A 24,253-nucleotide genomic window follows, 5' to 3' on the forward strand; every position below is an offset into this window, starting at 1 on the left:
ATTCTGAGTGCTGTGATAAGATTTTGAATTTTTATCGAATCCTCTCAAGGACCCCTAGAAGGAGAAAAAAAAAAAAAAAAGGACCCCTCGAAGGACTGTCTTAGTCAAAATACATTTTTGGTATTCAAGCAGGAAGGATGTATTAGTTTGCTAGAGCTGCAGTTACAAACCACCACAGACTGGGTGCCTTAAACAACAGAAATTTCTTATATTTCTGGAGATTTGAAGTCCAAGATGGAGATGTCAGCAGGCTTTTTTCTCCTGAGGCTTCTCCCTGACTTGCAGATGGCGGCCTTCTTACTGTGTCCTCACGTGGTCTTTTTGGTGCACGCACATCCCTGGTACCTTTGTGTGTCCCAGTTTCCTTCTCTTAAAAGACACCATTCAGGTTGGATTAGGGCCCACCCTAACAGCATTATTATAGCTTATCACCTCTTTAAAGGCCCTATCTCTAAATACGGTCACATTTTGAGATACTGGGAGTAGAGCTTCAACATAATATTCTGGGGGAATACAATTCAGCTGGCATCAGGGGGCTGTATAAAGGTGGAATAAATGTGGTACATATCTTCCTAAGATATATATATATATATATACAATCTGGTTCTGATAAATGTAAAACTGCTTTTATTAATGCTTCAGAAATAAATACTTCAGTAGTATAATTATCAAGTAAAGATTCCTCAATAAAGGACTTAAATTATATCTTGAGTAGATTATGCTATGTAATTTGATCCAGAGCTTAGAAAAATACAATAAGTTACTTTATATCACAAAGTAATTATAGTCTGATAGTATAGTTAGTATTATATTATTAATACAGCCTAAAATCAAAACTATAGCTCATTCTTTTTTTTTTTTTTTTTTTTACTATAGCTCATTCTTAATTAAATAAGATTGTCATACTTAATTGATATTTTGATGAGGAAGGAATTTCTAAACTTGAAATGAAGAAAGAGAATTATAAAAAGTTCAATTGATTTGAACACATAAGAATTCACAAATTCTACATGTGAAAAAAGGGCAAAAAGCAAAACTAGTAAAACCTAGCAAAACTAGGTAAATAATCTTTCCTTTTAAATAACTTAAAATAAAATAAATAAATAAATAAATAAATAACTTAAAATCGACTAAAGAAAAAAAGCCAACCAAAAAACAGTGGTCAACTAACAATTCAATATATATATGTTAACTTAGAAAATATATAGAGCTAATAATCATGTTAGAAAATGTTTGATCTCACTAATAACCAAAGAAATGAAAAGCTGTCAAGATGTTTATAATTTATTAGATTAGCAAAGATTTAAGATAATAATACGTAGAACTGATGGGATTTATTCTAATTCTACTGATACGCTAAAATTGGAGGGAAAATTATATACCCAGTGTATCAAAGGTCTAAAAATTATTTATACTTTAACCGAGTGATTTTTCTTGTAGGAATTTATCTTAAAGAAATAGTCAGAAATGCAAAGAAAGATTTATTCACAGGCATGTTCAGCGGGATGAAAGACTGGAAAAGCCTAAATGTTATTAGGGTTATGATTAAGAATATTATAACAGTCTTTAAACATTATAAAATAGATCATCCATAGAGAAAATACATATAAAATATATATGTATAATTTAGGGAAGAGCTATAAAGTGTACTCTTCCATCATCTTCACTGGGGCTTAAAAACAGAATTTCTTTCAACTTAACATCACTTCATAAAAGAAATAGCATTCTGCAATTCTCATTTAAGTTTGAAAGGATCTGTTACCTCATGAGTAAATACTCTTTTTTTTATATCTTTATCTAAATCATCGTCAATAATTGAGAGAAACAAGGTTAGTGTTCCTTAATTTTTGAGTGGTAGTTTTATCTACTATTTAATAGTTACCTCATTATTTGTCTAGACCTTTAAATTCCCAAACAGAATTGGAACAGCTTTCAGGGGTATGTTTATACTCCTGTGGGATAAAAAATATTTTTAAAAAGGTAGATGAAGTCATCAAATATAGAAAAATAGGAATTAAAAAAGAAAATACAGAAATACAGAACATGTGTATATACTAAGGTGTGATATTAGTATTTTTTTTTTATATTAGTATTTTTCAACCTTCTTTTTGTCACGTCTATTCTGAGACATATACTTTATACTGTAACCCCATACATAAATAATATACAGAAACATTTTGTAAAGCATAACTTATGCTTCCTTATTATATGCTATGTGCTCTGATATTTTTTCCCCCTTTTTAAGTGCTGCTTGCAACTTACTAACTTGACCCACAGTTTGGAAAAAAGACTTCTTATAGAAGTCTTCCCATTATATGGGAGGACAGGGCAACAGATGTGTCTTTTCTTTTTTTTTTTTTTAATTTTTTTTTTAAATTTTTATTTATTTATGATAGGCACACAGTGAGAGAGAGAGAGAGAGGCAGAGACACAGGCAGAGGGAGAAGCAGGCTCCATGCACCGGGAGCCTGATGTGGGATTCGATCCCGGGTCTCCAGGATCGCGCCCTGGGCCAAAGGCAGGCGCTAAACCGCTGCGCCACCCAGGGATCCCCCAGATGTGTCTTTTCATTTCTTAGTAGTTTATCTCTTAGGGAGACACACAAGGAAGGTTGTGAAGTAGTCATAAATGAATGAAGAATGTTTGGGAGTGCGACAGCATGTCTGGTAAACTTTTCATGGTGACTTTATCTTTGGCAAACTGCTGTGATGTTCCCTTGGTCTTGCCTAACTGCAACTTGCTCCGTAGCTAAGGAGACAACTGTCTCAGGAGAAGCACCTAAGGGAATCTCTTGAGAAATCTGGATCAGCCATGCTATTCAAAATACAAGAGATGGAATCAACAGTGGAGGTGGAACGGAAACAGGTAGATTTTTCTCTCTTTGTTTATGTCAAGGGAGTGAAACCAAGAGAGAAAGCTGATATTTTACTTATAAGCCTTTAGTTTTGCTAATTTTCTCTAGATTTATTAAATTTTTGCTTGTATTATTATTTGAAGTACCTACATGTAATTTAGAGTATTCAATTCCAAGTATTGAAAGCAATTAGTAGTTCCAAATTCTAATACCTGGAATTGGATTACATAATCTTTATTTTAACCAATGGCTGTCCTTCATAATAAAATTATGAAAAAGATGCTACTTAAGGAATTTGTAAATGATCCTTTATTGCTATAACTTGTACTAGCCACTTATGGCTAATTAAAATTTAAATTAGTTAAAATTAAATAAAATAAAAAATTCAATTCCTCGCTCAGTCTCGCCATACTTCAAGTGCTCAGCAGTTCCTTGTGACTGGTGATTGTTGTGTTGGAGAGCGCACAGAAAGTTCTGTTGGACAGCCCTGTTGAAACACTACACCTTGTTGAGATCTCTCACTGTAACATATAAACTCCCCTTCTCCCTCCCGTGATGTTAAGATTGGAAAATCTGCCTTACACATGTGCTATTAGGTAGTTTGGTAAAGATATTTACCTTACAGAAAGGAGTTTTTCTTATACATTTCAGGTGCAAATTTTGCAGCAAAATTGCATTGGCCTGCGCAGTTCTATGCAGACCACCCAAGAACTACTGGCACAAGAACAGCAGAGAAAAGGAGAGTTGGAGACTTCTATCTCACAGCTCAAGTCTGATCTAAGTATGAAAATAGATGTTAGAAATTACACTTCTGTTAGGTTTTTTTGAGATTTTGTGAAAAAACTCTTTAGATCTGAAATTCTTGAAGAGGCCACAAGGCCAAATGTAAAAACTTGTTGATGTCTCTTTTGTCTGTGGCACTGGGGGAAAAAAAAAAAAGAGAGTGTTGGTAATTAAATAGACTTCTGTCCTCTTAACTGAAAACTATTGTGTATTTAAATTCTCTCTCAGGTTCGTGGACTTGGGAACATTGGGTTTCTAGAAGTCTAGATTGAATATTGAGTAATAGAACATTAATAAGGAAATAAGGCCTTTAATACTTGCTCACCTCTTTCTAACCATTTATCAGACTCTCCCGTTCTATTTTCAGGTTGCTAGTCTGTTGACCTGTATTTGTAGCAATGGATGGTTGTAAGTTACCTTAGAGCTTAATGTCCTCATTTTACAGATAAATAAACCTAGTCCTTACAGGTGATTGAGCTAGGAAATGGGTGAGTCTAGACTGATCCCATGTTGTTCAGAGTTGTGGTTCTTCCAACCCATCAGCCCTTGTCCTGTTTATTCTTGTTAAAATATAATTGCGAAGCAGTTTTCAGCCAGTATCAAATATAGAGATCATAGTGCAGTGCCTCACGTGAGTAACACTTCAATCTCATGTAATACACTAAACTATCCATACTTCTCAAAGTTAAAGGGAACAAATGATGACTTGAGGCCTCAGCCTGTATTTTCTGCCTTCTATGCTCTCTGGCTGTAATGAGGGCAGGGAATACCAAAAGGGAAATGAAAATTATAAAAATCATGGAGCAAAGAGTAATCTGTTCAATGTTTTTTCTTCTGCTCTTAGCAGAAAGTACTGATTTTCCTTACAGTTGTTGAGTAGTGAATTATCTTTGGAGTTCTCACTGATAATGCCCCAAGATAATTTTCCATTTTTCCTGTGATTGTGTAGCTACAAAAATACATATTTTATGGTGCTGCACATTGTCTCGTTTGGACCCTACAACCTTGTGAGAAAGATAAGAAAATATATCCTAATCTTAGAAGAATAAAAAGGTCTGTATCTAAGGACTCACAGCAAATAGGATACCTGGGACTAAAACACATATCTTTCTATTATGCTAGTAAGTTTTTTTAATGTTACTTTTCTCATTGGATTAATGCTTTAGCTTTGAATTTTGTGAAGACTATATGGAAGACCATTTAAGAGATGAAAATTACACAACATTAACTAAAACTAACATGAGGAAAAGGAAGCCTGTCTGAATATCACCTAAATGCTTTCTATTGAATAAGACTCTTTCCATGCGTGCAATTGATTACTTTAAGGTACAAATAGTTATGCTAACTAGATTAGTAAAAGGAATGCTTCTAGACATTTGCTTTAATGAATTAAAAATGTATTTATTACCAATAAACATTTATACACCACACTAATTAAAGTGATGAGTAGGAAAAATACGCCCCTTTCATTCTTTGATTACTATAAATTTTAGAATAGATCATATAATTATCTTTTTTTATTCTTCACATATTTTCAATTAGTTTACTCTATTTGAAAAGAGTCTCGGACTTATATGTTCAGAAAATGATAGTTGTTCTGACTATATCCTACATAAAATGAGGTTTTGTGTGTTTTGTGATTTTTCTGGCTTTAGAATATTTAAGTGAAACAAAACTAATAAATCTTTAGGAATTTTTCATGAAGCTAAAACATTACTCTCAGAAAAGTTTACTTTGGGCTGCTAGTATACAATGCCAGACTGTTCCCCTGCTTCTATCTTTGGTTTTATTTTCGCTCTATATACTCTCTGGGTGGTTTCAAATCTTTTTTTTCCCCACATAAAATCATAGTCCTGAGCTACAGATGGTATCTCACTGCCATCTAAATGTCTACATGAGGATGCCTTCAGATGCCTCACAACACTCGGTGAATATTTAAATACTGCAGCCATTTGCACTCATTCCTGCCCGGAGCCTGCTCCTGGTCCTGCGTAGTCCCTGTTGAGTTGAAGTCGGCCGCACACTCCGTTGCTTCAATCCAGACACTAGATTTTCTCCTTGACTCCTCACCTATTGCCTTTATCCCACCAGCAGCTGCCAAGTCCTGACCATTCTCCTTGCTTGTTATTTCAGAAATATGTTTTCCGCCTGCATCCCCGTCGTCATTCCCATAGAGCCAGCTTTCATGGTTTTACACTTGGGTTATTGCAACAGCAATAATAATAATAATAAATAATAACAATAATAATCAACCGATCTCCTTTTCCTGTCGAGCCTCTGTTTGAGGGTTCTCTCTAACCAAAAGCTTTTGATTACGTGCCTCTCCAGTTTAAAATCCCTCAGACGCAATGAGCTTCTATGCACGGAGTCAAATATGCCATTTACTATGTGCAATTTATTATTGCACGTGACTGTGGACTATCTTCTTGGTAATTTCATGACTTGAGTTTCCAGTCTATAAAAATATGATAGAAATACTTGTGTTCTCTTTATTTTCACCACATGCAGACTGGGGGAAAAAGAAAAAGGTACTCAAGGAAAAGATACTGTGTGACCAGTATCATTGTAGTAAGTTATTATTACCATAGTTATGTGGACTCTTTGTTTTTAGTTTCTAGAGATGAGCTCATTTCCAAGTTGGTTGAAGAAAATAAGGTAAGTTTTGAGGTTGTAGAGTTCAGAGATGTTCTTTCTTCTCTTCACTAAGTAATATTTCCTCACTCATGTTGGTTTACAGTTTTTCTGATTTTCCTAAAATCTTCATTAGAAAACAGTTGCAGTGTAAATGAGTTGAGTATTCAGACCTGTTGTCAATTGGGTATTAGGAAATCATTTAGGCAGGTTATTGTGGTTTGAAAAAAAGATGAATTAGCAAAAGTTAGACAAATTTGCATCTTATGCTTCTTGCAAACTAATTATTATAAAGAAAGTTTTTATACAATGTAAGAAATATTAACTCCTTTTTAGTAGTGATGGTTGTACAACAATGTGAATATACTTAATGCCACTGAACTATTAGATATTTTTAAGTAAACTATACATTTAAAAATTGTTAAAATGGTAAATTTTATGTTCTTTGTATTTTACCACAATAAAAAGTGGGAAAAAAAAAGAAATAGTACCATTTTTATATCAATACATTTCTAAGTCAATCTTAATGTGTACATCCTGTTTGGAATAATTTTTCTGGGTTCTGTCTCATCCTGTCATGTGTGAAGTTTAAGTCTTGAGATGTTTCTCCTGGAAAAATAGAAGAGTAGTCCTCTCTCCATAGGGAGAAGACTTGCACTTTTCCCTTCCTCATTTCAGTAACTACCTGTCAGGGAAAGCCCAATCCACAATTCACATCACTATTACCTTTCTGTCATCTTAAAGAAAACTAATTTTTTTTTTGAGCAAAAATGTTTTGTTTTGCTCCACAGCCAGGTATTCCTTGATGAAAACATCTTTACCTACTTAAGACTTTAAAAGATCTTTAAATGTATTTCTTTGAAATCACAAAAGATCTTATTGCCTTGGGAAAAAATGTGTATACAATATAAACTAACAAATACTCATCTTAGCGGAACTTTCTTGACTTAAGGATGCTAGTTAAATATTTACATTATGGTTATAGGCAAATTCTTTCTAGTTTGAAACTCAATGTGAGAATATTTTTATAATTTATTTAAAAAGAGAAGTTTGGGAGTTGAAGATAGCAAGATTTTAAGAAATTCTTTACAAGGCACTTATGTATGTGTATCATTACAACTTGAGCTCATACTGACCAAAATACAGAAGAGGTATTTTCGTAGAGGTATACTATCATAGCTCTTACACATAAAAAAGGAGAGAAGTTATTAATGTTTTTGCTCTTATAGAATATGCAGATGTCTTTCAACAAGGAACATGAAGAAAATGCATATTTGAGGTCTGAAATAGTATCCCTTCATGAAACATCAGAAAAAGCACAGGTAGGTCTTATTATTTCTGTAGTTTTTAGATGTTGCCTAATTTTGTTTAAAGAATCAAGAACAAAGATCACTGCTGATTATATAAATTCATACCATCACCATAGGGTATAATTGACATGTGACGTTATATTTCAAGTGTACAACATAATGATTCAGTATTTGTGTACTTTGCAAAATGGTCACCACGATAATTCTAGTTAACATCCATCGCCATATACAGTTACAAATTTTTTTTTCTTGTGATGAGTACTCTTAAGATTCACCTTTTAATAATTTTCAATATGTAATACAGTACTATTAACTATAGTCATCATGCTATATAGTCATCACGCTTCCCCATGACTCATTTATTTTATAACTAGAAGTTTATACCTTTTTACGTTAGTGTTTTTGTTTTCTTCAGATGACTACCCTAAAATGAAATTGCTGGATCATATGGTAGTTCTATTTTTAACTTTTTGAGAAACCTTGATGCTATTTTCCACAGGGGCAGTATCAATTTACATTCCCACCAACAGTGCACAAAGGTTCCCCTTTCTCCACATCTTCTCTAATACTTGTTATGTCTTACCTTTTTGGTAATAGCCATTCTGATAGATATAAGGTGATATCTCATTATGGTTTTGATTGGAATTTCCCTGATGATTAGTGATGTTGAACATCTTTTCATGTACCTCTATATGAGTATATAGTTGGCCATCTATATGTCTTCTTTGAAAAATATCTATTCACATCCTTGACCCAGATTTTTTTTAAGTTACTAAGTTGTGTATTTAACCCCTTATTAGGTATATAGTATTAATGTATGATTGCCAGTATTTTCTCCCATTCACTAGGCTGCCTTCTCATTTTGTTGATGGTTTCCTTTGTTGTGCAGAAGCTTTTTTTTTTTTTTTTTAAGATTTTATTTATTTATTCACGTGAGACAGAGAGAGGCAGAGACATAGGGAGAGGGAGAAGCAGGCTCCCTGCAAGGAGCCCGATGCAGGACTTGATCCTGGACCCTGGGATCACACCGTGAGCAGAAGGCAGACACTCAACCACTGAGCCACCCAGGCATCCCTGTGCAGAAGCTTTTTAGTTTAATATAGTCCCACTTTTTTATTTTTGCTTTTGGTGTGAGACCAAGAAACTTATTTATGTTTTCTTCTAGGAGTTTTATGGCTTCAGGTTTTATGTTAAGTCTTTGATCCATTTTGAACTAATTTTTATGTATGGTACAAAATAGTTGTCTAGTTTCATTCTTAGCACGTCCCTGTCCAATTTTCCCAGCACCATTTGTAAAAGAAACTGTTCTTTCCCTGTAACCAAAAGCACAGGTAAATCTTTCTTTTTCTTTTCTTTTCTTTCTTTTCTTTCTTTTCTTTTCTTTTCTTTTCTTTTCTTTTCTTTTCTTTTCTTTTCTTTTCTTTTCTTTTCTTTTCTTTCTTTTCTTTCTTTTCTTTTCTTTTCTTTTCTTTTCTTTTTTTTAAATCTCACTTATTCATGAGAGACACAGAGAGAGAGAGAGAGAGAGAGGCAGAGACACAGGCAGAGGGAGAAGCAGGCTCCATGCAGGGAGCCTGACGTGGGACTCGCTCCCGGGTCTCTAGGACCATGCCCTGGGCCGAAGGCGGGCTAAACCTCTGAGCCACCCAGGCTGCCCCAAATCTTTCCATTTCTCTGTTTTTTTACATGTTATATACTTTTGTTCAATTAAAAAAACCAAGAACCAAGATTGATCCTGATTGTGTAAATTTTTGCCATCACTCAAATTATTTATTTTCATAAAATCTATTTCATCTATGAAACATTATCACATTAACTACATTTCTATTTCACTGGATTCCTATGACACATGAGGATATGAGATAGACTGCTAAATCTTGCACTAATTTACACGTTGCCTTTGTTTGCTTTATAATTTACTCACTAAATGTATAGTTTTCATCTCCACCTGTGAATTTCTAAGCAGTTCAATGCCATGGACTTTGCTTACACTTTCTTTGTATCTTTTATAACAAACAGCACAATAGGAACATAATAAGTGCTTGCTGGCTTTTAGAGTTCTGTGTAATTTTTTTCTATGGGATGGTGGTTGTCAAATATAGTTGATGTTATTTGTGTGTGTGTGTGTGTGTGTGTGTGTGTAGTCAGTCTCATAGGGCCAATGAAATAGTATTAATCACTTAAATGACCTTCTTGTTAGTACAATTTGATTACTTCAATGTTGGAATCATAATATTGCTCTGCTCTCTTTATGATAAAGAAAATACAAAATAAATGTGTTATTTTATAAAGTAATAATGAAAATAACTACTACTACTTTTACTATAGCTGTAGTAATTAACACTTACCAAACCCATTCTATATTCCAGGCATAATTATAAACACCTTATTATTACTAACAAGTTGTAAGGTTCACAATAGACACTACTAGAGAAACTTACTATGCTTATATTAAAGGTAAGGAGGTTGATATACAGAGAGGTTTAATAACATAGCTAATAAATGACAAGAGTTAGAATTTGAGCTTAGGCAGTCTGGCTCCAAAGAAAATTAACTATTTCTTTTCAAGGATCAAGAGTTCACCAGGTATTCCTTAGTGAATACTTTGTACATCTGGTTATAATTTTAAAATGCCCCTGAACCTGTTCCTAACTTCTGTACTATATTACCACTTAGGCTTTCCAGATAGTTTTTGTTTCTTTACTTCTTTTTACGTTCTTGTTGACATTCTTCAGTGTTTTTTTAAATTAATTCTATAGAGTTATTTGTCCCCATCCTTAAAGAACTTATTCATTAAAAGATAAGATACTTACGGAGCCTGGGTGGCTTAGTCAGTTGAGCATCCAACTCTTGATTTCAGCTCAGGTCTTAATCTCAAGGTCATTGAGTTCAAACTCTGCATTTTTGTTTTATTTTGGAGGATCAGTCTTGTGAAATGGTAGTTATCGATATTTTGCTTTTATAGATACTATAATTGAGGGTGAAAGAGCTTAGACAATTTGTATTATTAACTAAACAACTCTGAATGGTCATTCAATTTGGGGAATGAAATTCTATAATATTGGCAAGGCATCTACGTTGTCAAGTCCATTCTGTAGCTATCTTGCTGTGTCTCACCAGTGTTCAAAACTGAACAGAAGATCAGTAAACTGCTGAATGCCTCCATTGCTCCACCAGATGAACAAATTTCTTCTTTGGATTTAGAATTACGTGGGGTGTGGACTCCAAATATTTGAAAGTATCACCTAATGAAATATCAGTTGAAGATAAGTTAAATAAATTAGGTTCACATACAGAGTGAAATACTATCATTGAAAATAATGATAAATAAGTAAAAATAATTATTTACTAGAGAGATGTTTGACTTGCTGTATATATCCTCTTAGGTTTCAAATGACCAACTGACTAGAAAGTGTTCGGAGCTGAACAGCATGCTTGAGACTCTTAGTATGGAAAATGCCAGAATTATTGCTGACCATCAAGCCATTCTGCAGGTATTAATTTAATACTAGTCAATTTCTGATAGAATCACCAAGAAAATTCCTTGGCTAAAAGAGGAAGGAATGTGCATGATTAAGTAGATAAATAAAATATTTTAACAATTTCAAGAAATTTACTGAATCATTTTATTTTATTTTATTTTATTTTTTTAAAGATTTTATTTATTTATTTATGAGAGAGAGAGAGAGAGAGGCAGTGAGACAGACAGAGGGAGAAGCAGGCTCTTCGCAGGGAGCCCGATGTGGGACTCGATCCCCAGACCCGGGATCATGCCCTGAGCTGAAGACAGACATTCAACTGCTGAGCCACCCAGGCATCCCTGAATCATTTTATTTTTTGATTAGTGGTTTTCAATTTTCATCAGAGGGGTCCTTTAGGCATATACTCAGTGATTTCTTAACAGTTTCTTCTCAAATACCATTACTTTAAGAAAAGTAATTACCTGTCCCCTATACTTAGCATTTCCTCAAACATCTGTGCTTTCCCATTTTGCTAATGCCATTTCCTCTGCTGGGAATGGTCTTTACTTCATCTTCAGCTATTTGAAATTCTGTTCATTCTTTAAGACTCACATCAGGAAGCTTGCTCATTCAAACCCAGAGGGGATGAATTTTCTATGTCAATTTATAGACACTAAACAGACTCTCATAATAATAGTTCTCACTTTTTTGGTGACATACCAAGCATTGTACTAAGGATTTTACATGTATTACCTCCTTTAATTCTAGCAGTCATTATGTAAAGGAATATTTATTATCCTCATTTTTATAAGTAAGGAAAATGAGGTTTAGAGAAGTAAATCAACTTGCCTGAAGTCCCCTAGCTAGTAAGGGGTAGAGTTGGATTGAAACAGAGGTCTGGAAAAAAAAAAGAAAAAGAAAAAGAAACAGAGGTCTGACTGGAAAGTCAATGTTTTTAATTGTTATAGTGCCTCTCTGTTCTGCATTCTGTGGTAGTTTATATGCATGGCTCATTTCCTGGATAATATTGTGAGCTTCCTAGAACATCGTCTTATACATTGTGAGCTTCCTAGACATCGTTTTATACATAGTGCTAACTGCTGCACATAACAGATAATTATTTTTCTTTTTTTTTTGATAATTATTTTTCATTAACTCAGCAAGCACTTAGTATTTACTTTGTTGTAGGTATGATGCTAGGTCTAGATGAGATTATAGTAGTGAACAAGATAAAATCCCAGTTTTCATGGACTGACAATTTAGTAGAGTGAGTAGTGTGACATATAAGTAACACTGTCACAAACATTTTTAAACTTTGAAATTTACACAAATGGGATTTTATTTTCTAAAGGGGTGAAGGTTTGTTTTGTGATAAAGTATTCTTAAAAGTATTTTAAAATGTTTACAAAAGTAATTGTCAATATGTACTATACTTGCAAAAGCTTTATAAACTGTAAGTAGAAGGGATGTGTCTTTTGTTCTGATGATCTGTGATCAGTGATCTTTGATGTATTATTGTAATTGTTTTGGGTTACCACAAACTATGCCCATATAAGGTGGCAAACTTAATAAATGTTGTGGGTATTCTGGCTGCTTTGGCTCTTCCCCGTATCTCTCCCTTTTCTTAGGGGTCCTATTTCCTGAGACCCAGCAATATTGAAATAAGGCCAATTAACAACCCCTACAATGGTCTCTAAGTGTTCACATGAAATGAAGTGTTTTACACTTCTTAGTATAAATCAAAAGTTAGAAATAATTAAGCTTAGTGAAGAAAGCATGTCAAAAGCCAAAACAGGCTTAAAAGGCCTACCAAAAGGTAAGCCTCTTGCACCAAACATTTATCCAAGTTATTAATGCAAAGGAAAAGCTCTTGATGGAAATTTAAAATACTATTCCAGTGAACATGTGAATGATAAGAAAGTAAAACAGCTTTTTTTGCAGATACGGAGAAAGTTTTAGTGGTCCAGATAGATCAATCTGTAACATTCCCTTAAACCAAAGCCTAATCCAGAGTAAGACCCTAACTGTCTTCAATTCTGTGAAGGCTGAGAGAAATAAGGAAGCTGCAGAAGATAAATTGAAAGCTAGCAGAGGTTGGTTCATGAGGTTTAGAGACAGAAGCTCTCTAACATAAAAGTCCAAGGTGAAGCAAGTGCTAATATAGAATCTGCAGCAAGTTTTCCAGAAGATCTAGAAGATAATTCATGAAAGTTGCTACAGTAAACAACAGATTTTCAATGTAGATAAAACAGATGCCTTTGGAAGATGCCATTTAGGATTTTTATAGCTAAAGAGGAGAAGTCAATGCCTGGCTTCAAAACAGACTTTTTTTTCCCTCCCACTCAATGTAATGGAAACTTTATTGAAGCTGCAGGGCCATGGGGCTTGGGCAGGAGGCTGCCCTATGGGTAAAGGAAAAGCTAGTGGAGGGACCTTAGTTGATCTTCTCTTGGGGCATAGGTTGTTGGTGTGGCTGCACTTCTTGCAGCAGTTGATAGTACAGGGCTGCAGGCAAGCCTAATACTTACAGCACATAATCTTGTCACAGTCATATTTGTGGGTGAGCTAGAAGAGGGAAGCCTTGATGATGCAATGATGCAGCTCCACAGACAAAGCACCAAGTATAGGGTGAACTCTTTCTGGATATTGTAGTCTCCGAGTGCAGCCATCCTCTAGCTGCTTGCCTGCAAAAATCAGATACTTCTGGTCAGGGGGATGCTCTCCTTGTCTTGGATTTGGACTTTGACATTTTTATTTTATTTTATTTTTTAGAGAGTGCAGGGGAGGGGCAGAGGGTTAAGCAGGCTCTACATTCAGCATGGAGCCCTGACACAGTGCCCAATCTCATGATCCTGAGATCATAATCTGAGTCAAAATCAAGAATCAGACACTTAACCAACTGAGCTACTCAAGTATCCCTTGGCTTTGACATGCTAAATGGTGTCACTGGGTTCAATCTACAGAGTCAGAGTGAGGGTCAGGGTCTTCACAAAAATCTACATCCCTTTGTCTGCTACTTGGCCAACTCATTGAATAGAAAGAGCCAAGCTGACCCTTTGGGACTAATGCAGCTGCTGCCTTTAAGTCGAAGCCAGTGTTCCTTGACCATTCCGAAAATCCTAGGACCCATAAGAATTATGCTAAATCTACTCTGCCTGTGCTCTATAAATGGAACAACAAAGCTTGGGAGACAGCATATCTGGTTACAACATGATTGAATATTTTAAGCCCCCTGTGGAAACCTGCTCAGAAAAAAAGATTCCTTTCAAAATATTCCTACTCATTGACCATGCCCTTGGTTACCTAAGAGTTCTGATAGAGATGGAAAAGACTAATGTTTTTCATGCCTGTTAACACAACATCTGCTCTTCAATCCATGAACCAAGGGGTAATTTCAATTTTCAAGTCTTATTATTAAGAAATCTATTTCATAAAGCTACAGCTGCTGTAGATAGTGACTACTCTGATGGATCTGGGCAAAGGAAATTTTCAACCTTTGGAAAGGATTCACCATTTTAGATGCCTTTAAAAGAACATTTGTGATTCATGGTAAGAGGCCAAAATATCAACATTCACAGGAATATGGAAGAAATGGATTTCAACCCTCATGGATGACCTTGAGGGTTTCAAGACTTCAGTGGAAGAAGTACCTGCAGATACAGTGGAAATAGCAAGAGAACTAGAATTGGAAGAGCCTGAAGATGTGCCTGAATTGATCAATCTCATGATAAAACCTGAATGAATGAAAAGTTGCTTTTTATGGAAGAGCAAAGAAGGTGGTTTCTTAAGGTGGAAACTACTCCTGGTGAAGATACTGTGATTATTGAAATGACAACAAAGAATTTAGAATATTACATAAGTTTAGTTGATAAAGCAGCAGCGGGGTTCGAGAAGATTGACTCCCATTTTGAAGGAAGTTCTACTGTGGGTAAAATGCTGTCCAAACAGCATCACATGTTACAGAGAACTAGGTCATGGGAGGGAGGGTCAGTTGATGTGGCAGACATCATTATTGTCTTATTTTAAGAAACAGCCACAATAACCCTAACCTTAAGCAGCCACCAGCCTGATAAGTCAGTAGCCATCCACATCAAGGCAAGGCCCTCCACCAGCAAAAAGATTATGATTCACTGAGAGCTCAAATGATAGCATTTTTTTAGCAATAAAGTATTTTTAAATTACGTTGGTTTTTAAGACACGGTGTTATTACATACTTAATAGACCTATTGTATGATATAAGCATAACTTGTATATGGAACTGGAAACAAGTTATTTGACCAGATTTATTGTACTCTTCATTTTATTATGGTGGTCTGGAACTGAACCCACAGTATCTCCTAGATATTCCTACATAGTACTTCTGTAACAGTATCTGAGTATAATTTCAAATATTTTCAAAAGAATTCACACCAGGGGATCCCTGGGTGGCTCAGCGGTTTAGCGCCTGCCTTTGGCCCACGGCGCAATCCTGGAGTCCTGGGATCGGGTCCCACGTCGGGCTCCTGGCATGGAGCCTGCTTCTCCCTCTGCCTGTGTCTCTGCCTCTCTCTCTCTCTCTCTCTCTCTCTCCCTCTCTCTCTCTATGTCTACCATAAATAAATAAATAAATCTCAAAAAAAGAAAAAAAAAGAATTCACACCAAATTATTAACGTGATTGTCCCTGGAGAGAGGGATTATTTAAACGAGGGGAAAGAAGTATGGGTGAAGAGATCTTTTTACTTTATATGCATTGATGTTGTTTTACTTTTAAAAAGAAAGTACGTATCATATTGAAATTTTATTTATTTTTTTTTTTTATTTTTTTTTTAAATTTTTTTTTTTTTAAATTTTTATTTATTAATGATAGTCACAGAGAGAGAGAGAGAGGCAGAGACATAGGCAGAGGGAGAAGCAGGCTCCATGCACCGGGAGCCTGATGTGGGATTCGATCCCGGGTCTCCAGGATCGCGCCCTGGGCCAAAGACAAGTGCCAAACCGCTGCGCCACCCAGGGATCCCTGAAATTTTAAAGTACCAAAATATTCCTAGTAGAATTTTGTATCTAAAAATGTCTTCATATTGAGTTTTATAAATTTGCAACAGGCTTGGTAAATAAATGCATCTTCATTGTTGGCTGGTAGAGCTATAAAATGATAGTAATGTGATCGGGTCAAAGTGGGGACAGAGAAAGCTAAGCATTAAAATATTTAAAAATATGTTTTATTTATATAAAAATTTATCTTTCGTAAGTTAATTCAGTATCTTTGATCAGTTATTTTGAATGGTGCCCTATTAAATGACTTTTTGGCATCTCAGCTTTTAAATATTTCTTCCAAAACTCAGGTAGAGCAGAAAATGATGACACAGACATTTCAAGAACAAAACATACTTCTGGGTGCAGCCCATGCCAGTATCACCTCTGAGCTACAGACTGTCCAGAATGAGAAAACTCAACTCCAGGCACATCTGTAAGTAAATTATAGGCAACTTTTTATGTATCTTTTGTTCTTACATTTGTATTTCTTCTCTCTCTCTTTTTTTTAAAGATTTTATTTATTTATTCATGATAGACATTGAGAGAGAGAGAGAGAGAGAGGCAGAGACACAGGCAGAGGGAGAAGCAGGCTCCACTCTGGGAGCCCGACGTGGAACTCGATCCCGGGATTCTAGGATCACACCCTGAGCCAAAGGCAGGCACTAAACCGCTGAGCCACCCAGGGATCCCTGTATTTCTTCTCTTTAATGAAACGTTTAATGAAACATTTAATTCTGCATTTCTTGAAACAAACACAAAGCTAAAATAAAAACTTTGCCCTCAAGGAACTAGTTTTGTTAGAATGTTTTTGTAACTGCTCTCAGCCAGTATGTTCTCCAAGAACATGAGTCTACGGACGCCTGGGTGGCTCAGCGGTTGCGCACCTGCCTTTGGTCCAGGGCGTGATCCCATGATCCCGGGATCGAGTCCCACATTGGGCTCCCTTCATGGAGCCTGCTTCTCCCTCTGCCTGTGTCTCTGCCTCTCTCTCTCTCTGTGTCTCTCATGAATAAATAAATAAAATCTTAAAAAAAAAAAAAGTCTATTAAAGAGGTCCAATTTAGCACTCATGTCTCCTTGTTCTCTTCTTACAGGGACCATTTAATCCTTGAGCATAATCAGTGTATCCGGAAAGCACAGGATACCGAGAAGAGGACAGTCTTGCAGAAAGAGCTACTAGAATCAACTATTGCAAGATTGCGAGGTGAATTGGAAGCATCAATGCAAGAGAAGAAGTCTCTGCTAGGGGAGAAAGAAAAACTTCAGGAAGAGGTAGGTAGAAGCAGATTTATGTTACCTCCTGGTTGTGGTGATGATCTTGTTTTAAAACTATTTTAAGTGCAGAAGACGAGATATACAGCCCAGCTGCAGTTTGTCTGAGTTGCCCATTACAGAAATATTTAGGTGACCATGTCTTGTAGCATGTGAAGTAGATTGTGCCAAACCGAATCCCCTTCTACAGCATTAGTGAGTGTTAACTAATAGCTCACACATCCTCATGATAGTGAAAGGGTCAGATTTTTAAAAATTGCTTTCCCCTGAAAGAGTGGGACAGTGGAGGTTAAGGGGGAAGAGCGCTGCCTTCCTATTTAGGAAGGAACCAGCAGAGTCTGACATGCAGACGTGTCTTTCTAATTTCAGGGCTATTTGTGAAGTCTGCTCTGCCTCAGAGACTCCCTGAGTGGCCCCTTTTCTGAGAGGATGTGCTATCTCTGCAGTGTAGGTATTAACATGCAGGGTGTGTCTGCTGTAGTAGAGCCTGCCAGCTGCTTTAAGATTGACCGATTTCTTTTTTTCCCCCTTCCTTGGACAGGTTAATAAAACCGAGAAAGAAATAGTGCAAGAAAAATGCAATTTGGAAAAGGAATTAGCTAAAAACAAGGTATTCCACATTTTATTTGTTGATATTTCACTATATTTTCTTCTGCATCTCTGCCTCCTGTATCAGCTTATCTTACTGAGGAGATGGGTTGTTTTGTTGAAAACTAACCTGTGGGAGAAAAAAGAAGCCACTGAGGTGGATGCAAGTCAGAGCACCATAGTCGCTGTAGCGTGAGGCTGCTTCCGGGGAGCTTTCGCTTGTTGAGCATCTGGTGTTTGCCAGTGAGTTATGACGCCTCTGGCCCTAGTGTTCACTGAGTATTTTAGCCAGGAAGTCCCTTGAGAGTGAGCTAATGACCCTGTGGGAGGCAAATTGCTGATGGTGCAATTTTATTTTGTTTTTTTAAAAAGCTAACTTAGGCTTCTAAGTGCCTATTAGCACCTGTCACTTCATCTGCAAGATACTCTTTCCTGGGTTCTAAAAAGATAGAATGGCCAGAGACACAAATATAATTCTAATTAAGATAAAACCAAAACCAGTCTTTAAAACATTTTTATTTGTATTTCAAAATTTGAAGAGTGTAAAGATTATCTATCACTGTCATCCAGAACCATCTGGAGTGTCAAGGAGAATCAGCCTACCCAGACAGTAAATTCTGCAATACATGTTGATATAACTATCAATCCTTGATTGTTTCTTGGCTTCTGGCCCAGTTAATTAGTATTTACATTATCTTTACCGTATATATGTGAACTTGTAATTTAAGAACTGGGGAGAGAAGAAAGATAAATTCTGAGCCCAGGCTCTACTATAGTTCACCACTCAGGCAGGTAATTTGTGGTTTAGGGACTAAACTGTAGTGATTTGAAAATAATCCAACCTAAAAATCTTTTTAAAAAGTTCACTTCCCATGGTAAGGACTTGCTGATGTCAGTTTGTCCTCACATATGCTTTTTAAAATAGCTTTTTAAAATATGGAAAATTGATGGATACTTTTAAATTCACAAATGTTTTTTACTATAAAAACAAAAAAAAACCCCCCAAAAACAAATGCTTTTTACTTAATGTAGAGAGTATTACATGGCTAAGGCAAATGCTGTATTTCTATGATTGAAACATTGCACTATTTTGCTTGTCTGATTTTACTTGAATGTAGGCTAAGTGGAAGTATATGGGACTGAAAGATACTTGCTCATTAGGGAGATTCCATTAGGTCAAATGATAATGCTTATACAGAGTCCCATTTTTTTTGGTCTAATTTGATATTTTTCAAATGTGTATTCATTATAAAGCTATGTTTTTCTAAAGTCAGACATACTAAGTTATACATAGTGAAATTCATCCTTTTTTTTAACTGTACAGTTCTGTGAGTTTTGACAAACACCTTATGTAACCAGCACCACAATCAAAATACAGAACACTTCTATCACCTCAGAAAGGTCCCTCGTGCCTCTTTATAGTGGACCTCTTCCTCTGCCTCCATCTCTTGACAACCACTGACCTGTTTTTCTGTTCCTATAGTTATGTCTTTCCCAGATTATCCTACAAATGGAACCATACAACATGCAACATTTTAAGTCTGGCTTCTTTTATTTAACCTAAGGCATTTGAAGTACATCCAGGTTCTTGCTGTGTGTATTGTTGTTGTGTCTATTGCTTATATTTCATTATATAAATATATCACAGTTTTTTTGCCCATTTGCCACTTGAAGGACATTTAACTTGGTAAATTTTGGCAATTATGAATAAAGCCTGTATAAATATCCACATACGAACATATGTTTTTATTTTTATTGGCTAATTATCAGGAGTTGGAATTCTAGATCCTATGAGAAATACATTATTTGACATGATATTAAACTATTGATCTGTTTTTCAAAGAATCTACTATCTTGCCTTCCATCAATAGTATAAGAGTTCCACTTTCTCTCCATCCTCACCAGCACTTGGTATTATTGGTCCTTTTAGTTTTAGCCATTCTAACTGGTGTATACTGGTGTATCATGGTGACTATAATTTGCATTTCTCTAGTGATTAATAATATTGAGCATCTTTTCATCTGCTTATGGGTTATCCACAAGTTGAAGTGTCTCTTCAAGTCTTTTAACCATTTTATTTATTTTTTTTTTTTTGAATTTTTTTTTTGAATTTTTTTTTTTTTTTTTTTTTTTTTTTTTTATGATAGTCACAGAGAGAGAGAGAGAGGCAGAGACACAGGCAGAGGGAGAAGCAGGCTCCATGCACCGGGAGCCTGATGTGGGATTCGATCCCGGGTCTCCAGGATCGCGCCCTGGGCCAAAGGCAGGCGCCAAACCGCTGCGCCACCCAGGGATCCCCATTTTTAACCATTTTAATTCAATTGTTTGCTTAGTATTGATTTTTCAGAGATTTTAAAATAGGTTCATATTGATTTTTATGTAAAAAATTCATACTCTGTATATGTAGAAATCTTCTATGTGCTTTACATATTTTTTCTTCCATTTTATGCCTTGTTTTTTAATATTCTTTCGAAGAGCAGAAGTTTCACATTTTGATGAAATCCAACTTGTCAATTTTTAAATTTATGGATCATACCTTTTGTGCCATATCTAAGAAATTTTTGCCTAACCTAAGATGGCAGATTTTCCTTTTTGTTCTCTAGAAGTTTTATAGTCTTAGGTTTTACATTTGGTCTATGATCCATTTTCAGTTAATTTTTGTATATCATTCAAGATATATTTTAATTTCATATAACATGCAAAGTTCACTTTATTTTCAGGTGGATTGTATGATCTAGTATCTTTTATTACTGACATATAATTCATATACTGTAAATTCACCTTTTTAGAATACACAATTCAGTTTTTAGTTTATTCCTGAGTCTGTGCTAACATCACCACTATCTAATTCTAGAACCATTTTATGATCAAAAAGGAACCCGGTACTCATTAGCGGTCACTCCCCATTCTGCTCTTCTCCCAACCCCTGGCACCACTATTCTACTTTCTGTTTCTACAGATGTGTCTATTCCCACATTTCAAAAAGATAGAATAAAGCAGTATGTGGCCTTTGGGGTCTGGCCTCTTTAGTAGGTATAATGTCTTCTAGGTTTATCCATACTGTAGTATATGTCAGTATTTCATTCTTTTTTATGGCTGAGTAATATTTTATTGTGTGATGTACCACACTTCATGTAGCCATTCATGGGTTGATAGACATTGAGGTCGTCTAAGAACCCCACTATTCTGGCTGTGAGGAATAATGGTATGAATATCTCTGTACAGTTTTTTTTGTGTGTGAGTGTATGTTTTCAATTCTGTAGGAGTAAAACTGGGTCATAGGATAGCTATCATTTTGAGAAACTACCAAAGTGTTTTTTTATGAAGTGGCTGTGTCACTTAATGGATAATCCCACCAGCAGTGCATGAGGACTCAAATATCTCCACGTCTTCACCTACATGTTACTGTCTTATTTTTTTTTTTTTTATTGGTGTTCAATTTGCCAACATATAGAATAACACCCAGTGCTCATCCCATCAAGTGCCCCCCTTCCTGTCTGCTTTTTAAGAAATTAATATACCCATCCACGTGGGTATGAAGCATATCATTGTGTCTTTTCAACTCAGGTGAAATTCACATGATAGAAAATCAAACACTTTAAAAAAAAAAAAAAAAGAAAATCAAACACTTTAAACAAGTCAGTGGCATTTTTATATTTACAGTGTTGTATAACCACCACCTCTGTCTAGTTCCAAAAACATTCTCATCACCCCAAAAGGAAACCCTGTACCCATTAAGCAATCACTCCCTTTTCCCTCCTTACCCTAAACCCTGACAGCCGTTAACCTGCATCCCATTTGTGTAGATTAACCTATTCTGGATATTTCATATAAATATAATCATACAATATGTGATCTTTTATGTCTGGCTTCTTGGCATAACTTTTTTTTTTTTTTTTTTTTATTTATGATAGAGAGAGAGAGAGAGGCAGAGACACAGGCAGAGGGAGAAGCAGGCTCCATGCACCGGGAGCCTGACGTGGGACTCGATCCCGGGTCTCCAGGATCGCGCCCTGGGCCAAAGGCAGGCACCAAACTGCTGCGCCACCCAGGGATCCCCTTAGCATAACATTTTTGAGGTTCATCCATGTTGTTGTACATGTCAGTACTTCATTCCCTTTTACTCCCTTTTATGGCTCAGTAATAGTCACTGTATGTGTGTGTGTCTTTGTATGTGGTGTACATACACAGTTTGCTTTGTTCATGCTTTGTTCATCTATTGATAGACATTTGCATTGTTTGCACCTTTCAGCTGTTATGATTAGTGCTACTATAAATGTGTGTGTTGTATGTGTATTTGTTTGAGATACATACCTAGCAGTGGAGTTCCTGGGTCATATGGTAATTTTGTTTAACTTTCTGAGGAACCACCAGACTCTTGTCCACCGTGCTGAACCATTTTACCTTTCCACCAGCAATGTACCTAGATTCCAGTTTCTCCACATCCTAACTCCATTATTTTTTTTGTTTTGTTTTTAATAATAGCCATCCTAGTAGATGTGAAAAGTGGACCCTTGTTGTGGTTTTGATTTGCATTTCCCTGATGACTAATGATGTTGAGCATCTTTTTATGTGCATATTGGCCATTTGTATACCATCTTTGGAAAAATGTTTATTCAGATTAGTAGCCCATTGTAAATTGGGTTGTCTTTAATTGTTGAGTTGTAAGAGTTCTTTATATATTCTGGATAGTAGACCCTTATCAGATATGTGATTTGCAGATTTTTTTCTCCCATTTTATGGGTTCTGTTTTTAAATTTTTAGATTTTTATAATGTTCAGTTAACTTTTTTCTTTCTTTCTTTTTTTTTTTTTTTTTTTTTTGGTTGCCTATGCTTTAGATGTCACATCTGCAAACCTGTTGCCTAATCCAGGGTCACAAAAATTCACACTTTTTTATTCTAAGAATTTTATAGTTTCACATACTATATTTAGTCTTTGAACCATTTTGAGTTAATTTTATATATCGGTTGAGTTAAGAGGTTCAACTTCATTATTTTGTCTGTGAATATCCAGTTGTCCCAGCACCATTCGATGAAAGGCTGTTCTTTCTATTAAATAGTCTGGGCTCCCCTGTCAAAACCCAATTAACCATAGATGTATGGGTTTATTTATTTATTTATTTATTATTTTTTTTTTTAAATTTTTTTTTTTAAATTTTATTTATTTATGATAGTCATACAGAGAGAAAGAGAGAGAGGCAGAGACACAGGCAGAGGGAGAAGCAGGCTCCATGCGCCGGGAGCCTGATGTGGGATTCGATCCCGGGTCTCCAGGATCGCGCCCTGGGCCAAAGGCAGGCGCCAAACCGCTGCGCCACCCAGGGATCCCGATGTATGGGTTTATTTCTAGACTCTCAAGTCTATTCCACTGGCCTATATGTCTTTCCTATGCCAGTACCACAGAGTCTTGATTACTGTGGCTTTGAATAAGTTTTGAAATCAAGATGCAAAAGAAAGAAAGAAAGAAAGAAAGAAAGAAAGAAAGAAAGAAAGAAAGAAAGAAAGAAATCAAGATGCATGAATCCTCTAACTTTGTTTCTGCCCTCCCCCCCTTTTTTTTTCAAAATTGTTCTGACAATTCTGGATACTTATGTTTCTATATGAATTTTAGGGTCAGCTTTTCCATTCCTGCAAAAAAAGGCAGCTGTAATTTTGATAGTTTGTATTGACTCTGTAGATCAATTAGGGGGATATTGCAATCATTATTTTTCTATATAAGAATGTGTCATCTGCAAATAGGAATCGTTTTATTTCATCCTTTCACATTTTGCTGCCTTTTTTTTTTTTCTTTTTCTTGTGTAATTGCCTTAGCTAGAATCTCCAGTACAATGCAGAATACAAATGTTGAGAGCAGACAGACATCCTTGTCTTGTTCCTGATCTTAGGGGGAGAGCTTTCAGTCTGTCACTATTAAGTATATTAGCTATGGGTTTTATCTAAATGCTCTTTGACAGGATGAGGAGATTCCTTTCTCCTCCTAATTTGGAGATTTTGTATCATGAAAGTATGTTGAATTTTGTTAATTGCATTTTCTGTTTATCGAGATAATCTTAAAGATTTTATCCTTTATTGTTATGGCATATTACATTGGTTGATTTCAAATGTTGAAGCAAACTTTCATTTTTGGGATAAATTTTACTCACTCATGAGTATAATCTTTTTTATATGTTGTTTCATTTGGCATGCTAGTATCTTGTTGAGGATTTTTGAATTGTTATAAATAAGAAATAGTTTTACAGTTTTCTCATGATGTCTTTGGTTTTGGTATCAAGTAGTATTGGCCTCTTAAAATGATAAGTATTTCCCCCTCTTCTATTTTTGGGAAGAGTTTTTGAGGGA

General features: G+C 35.6%; 1 protein-coding gene across 12 annotated transcripts in view; it reads left to right on the forward strand.

Moving 5' to 3' along the window:
• Positions 1–24,253, forward strand: part of CCDC150 (coiled-coil domain containing 150) — an 83,616-nt gene that overhangs the window by 19,524 nt on the left and 39,839 nt on the right. For 7 of the 12 annotated variants that reach the window (XM_041737406.1, XM_041737409.1, XM_041737411.1 and 4 more), the window contains 8 exons: positions 2,749–2,865; positions 3,506–3,635; positions 6,249–6,292; positions 7,498–7,590; positions 10,965–11,072; positions 16,362–16,486; positions 17,148–17,325; positions 17,867–17,935. In XM_041737406.1, the coding sequence (XP_041593340.1) occupies positions 2,749–2,865; positions 3,506–3,635; positions 6,249–6,292; positions 7,498–7,590; positions 10,965–11,072; positions 16,362–16,486; positions 17,148–17,325; positions 17,867–17,935 (864 nt within the window). Of the gene's footprint in view, positions 1–2,748; positions 2,866–3,505; positions 3,636–4,712; positions 4,964–6,248; positions 6,293–7,497; positions 7,591–10,964; positions 11,073–16,361; positions 16,487–17,147; positions 17,326–17,694; positions 17,773–17,866; positions 17,936–24,253 lie in introns of those variants that run through there. The other 5 variants (XM_041737417.1, XM_041737418.1, XM_041737410.1 and 2 more) reach the window with 4 other exon arrangements.

The sequence above is a fragment of the Vulpes lagopus genome, chromosome 22 (assembly GCF_018345385.1).
Source record: "Vulpes lagopus strain Blue_001 chromosome 22, ASM1834538v1, whole genome shotgun sequence".
Lineage (NCBI taxonomy): Eukaryota > Metazoa > Chordata > Mammalia > Carnivora > Canidae > Vulpes > Vulpes lagopus.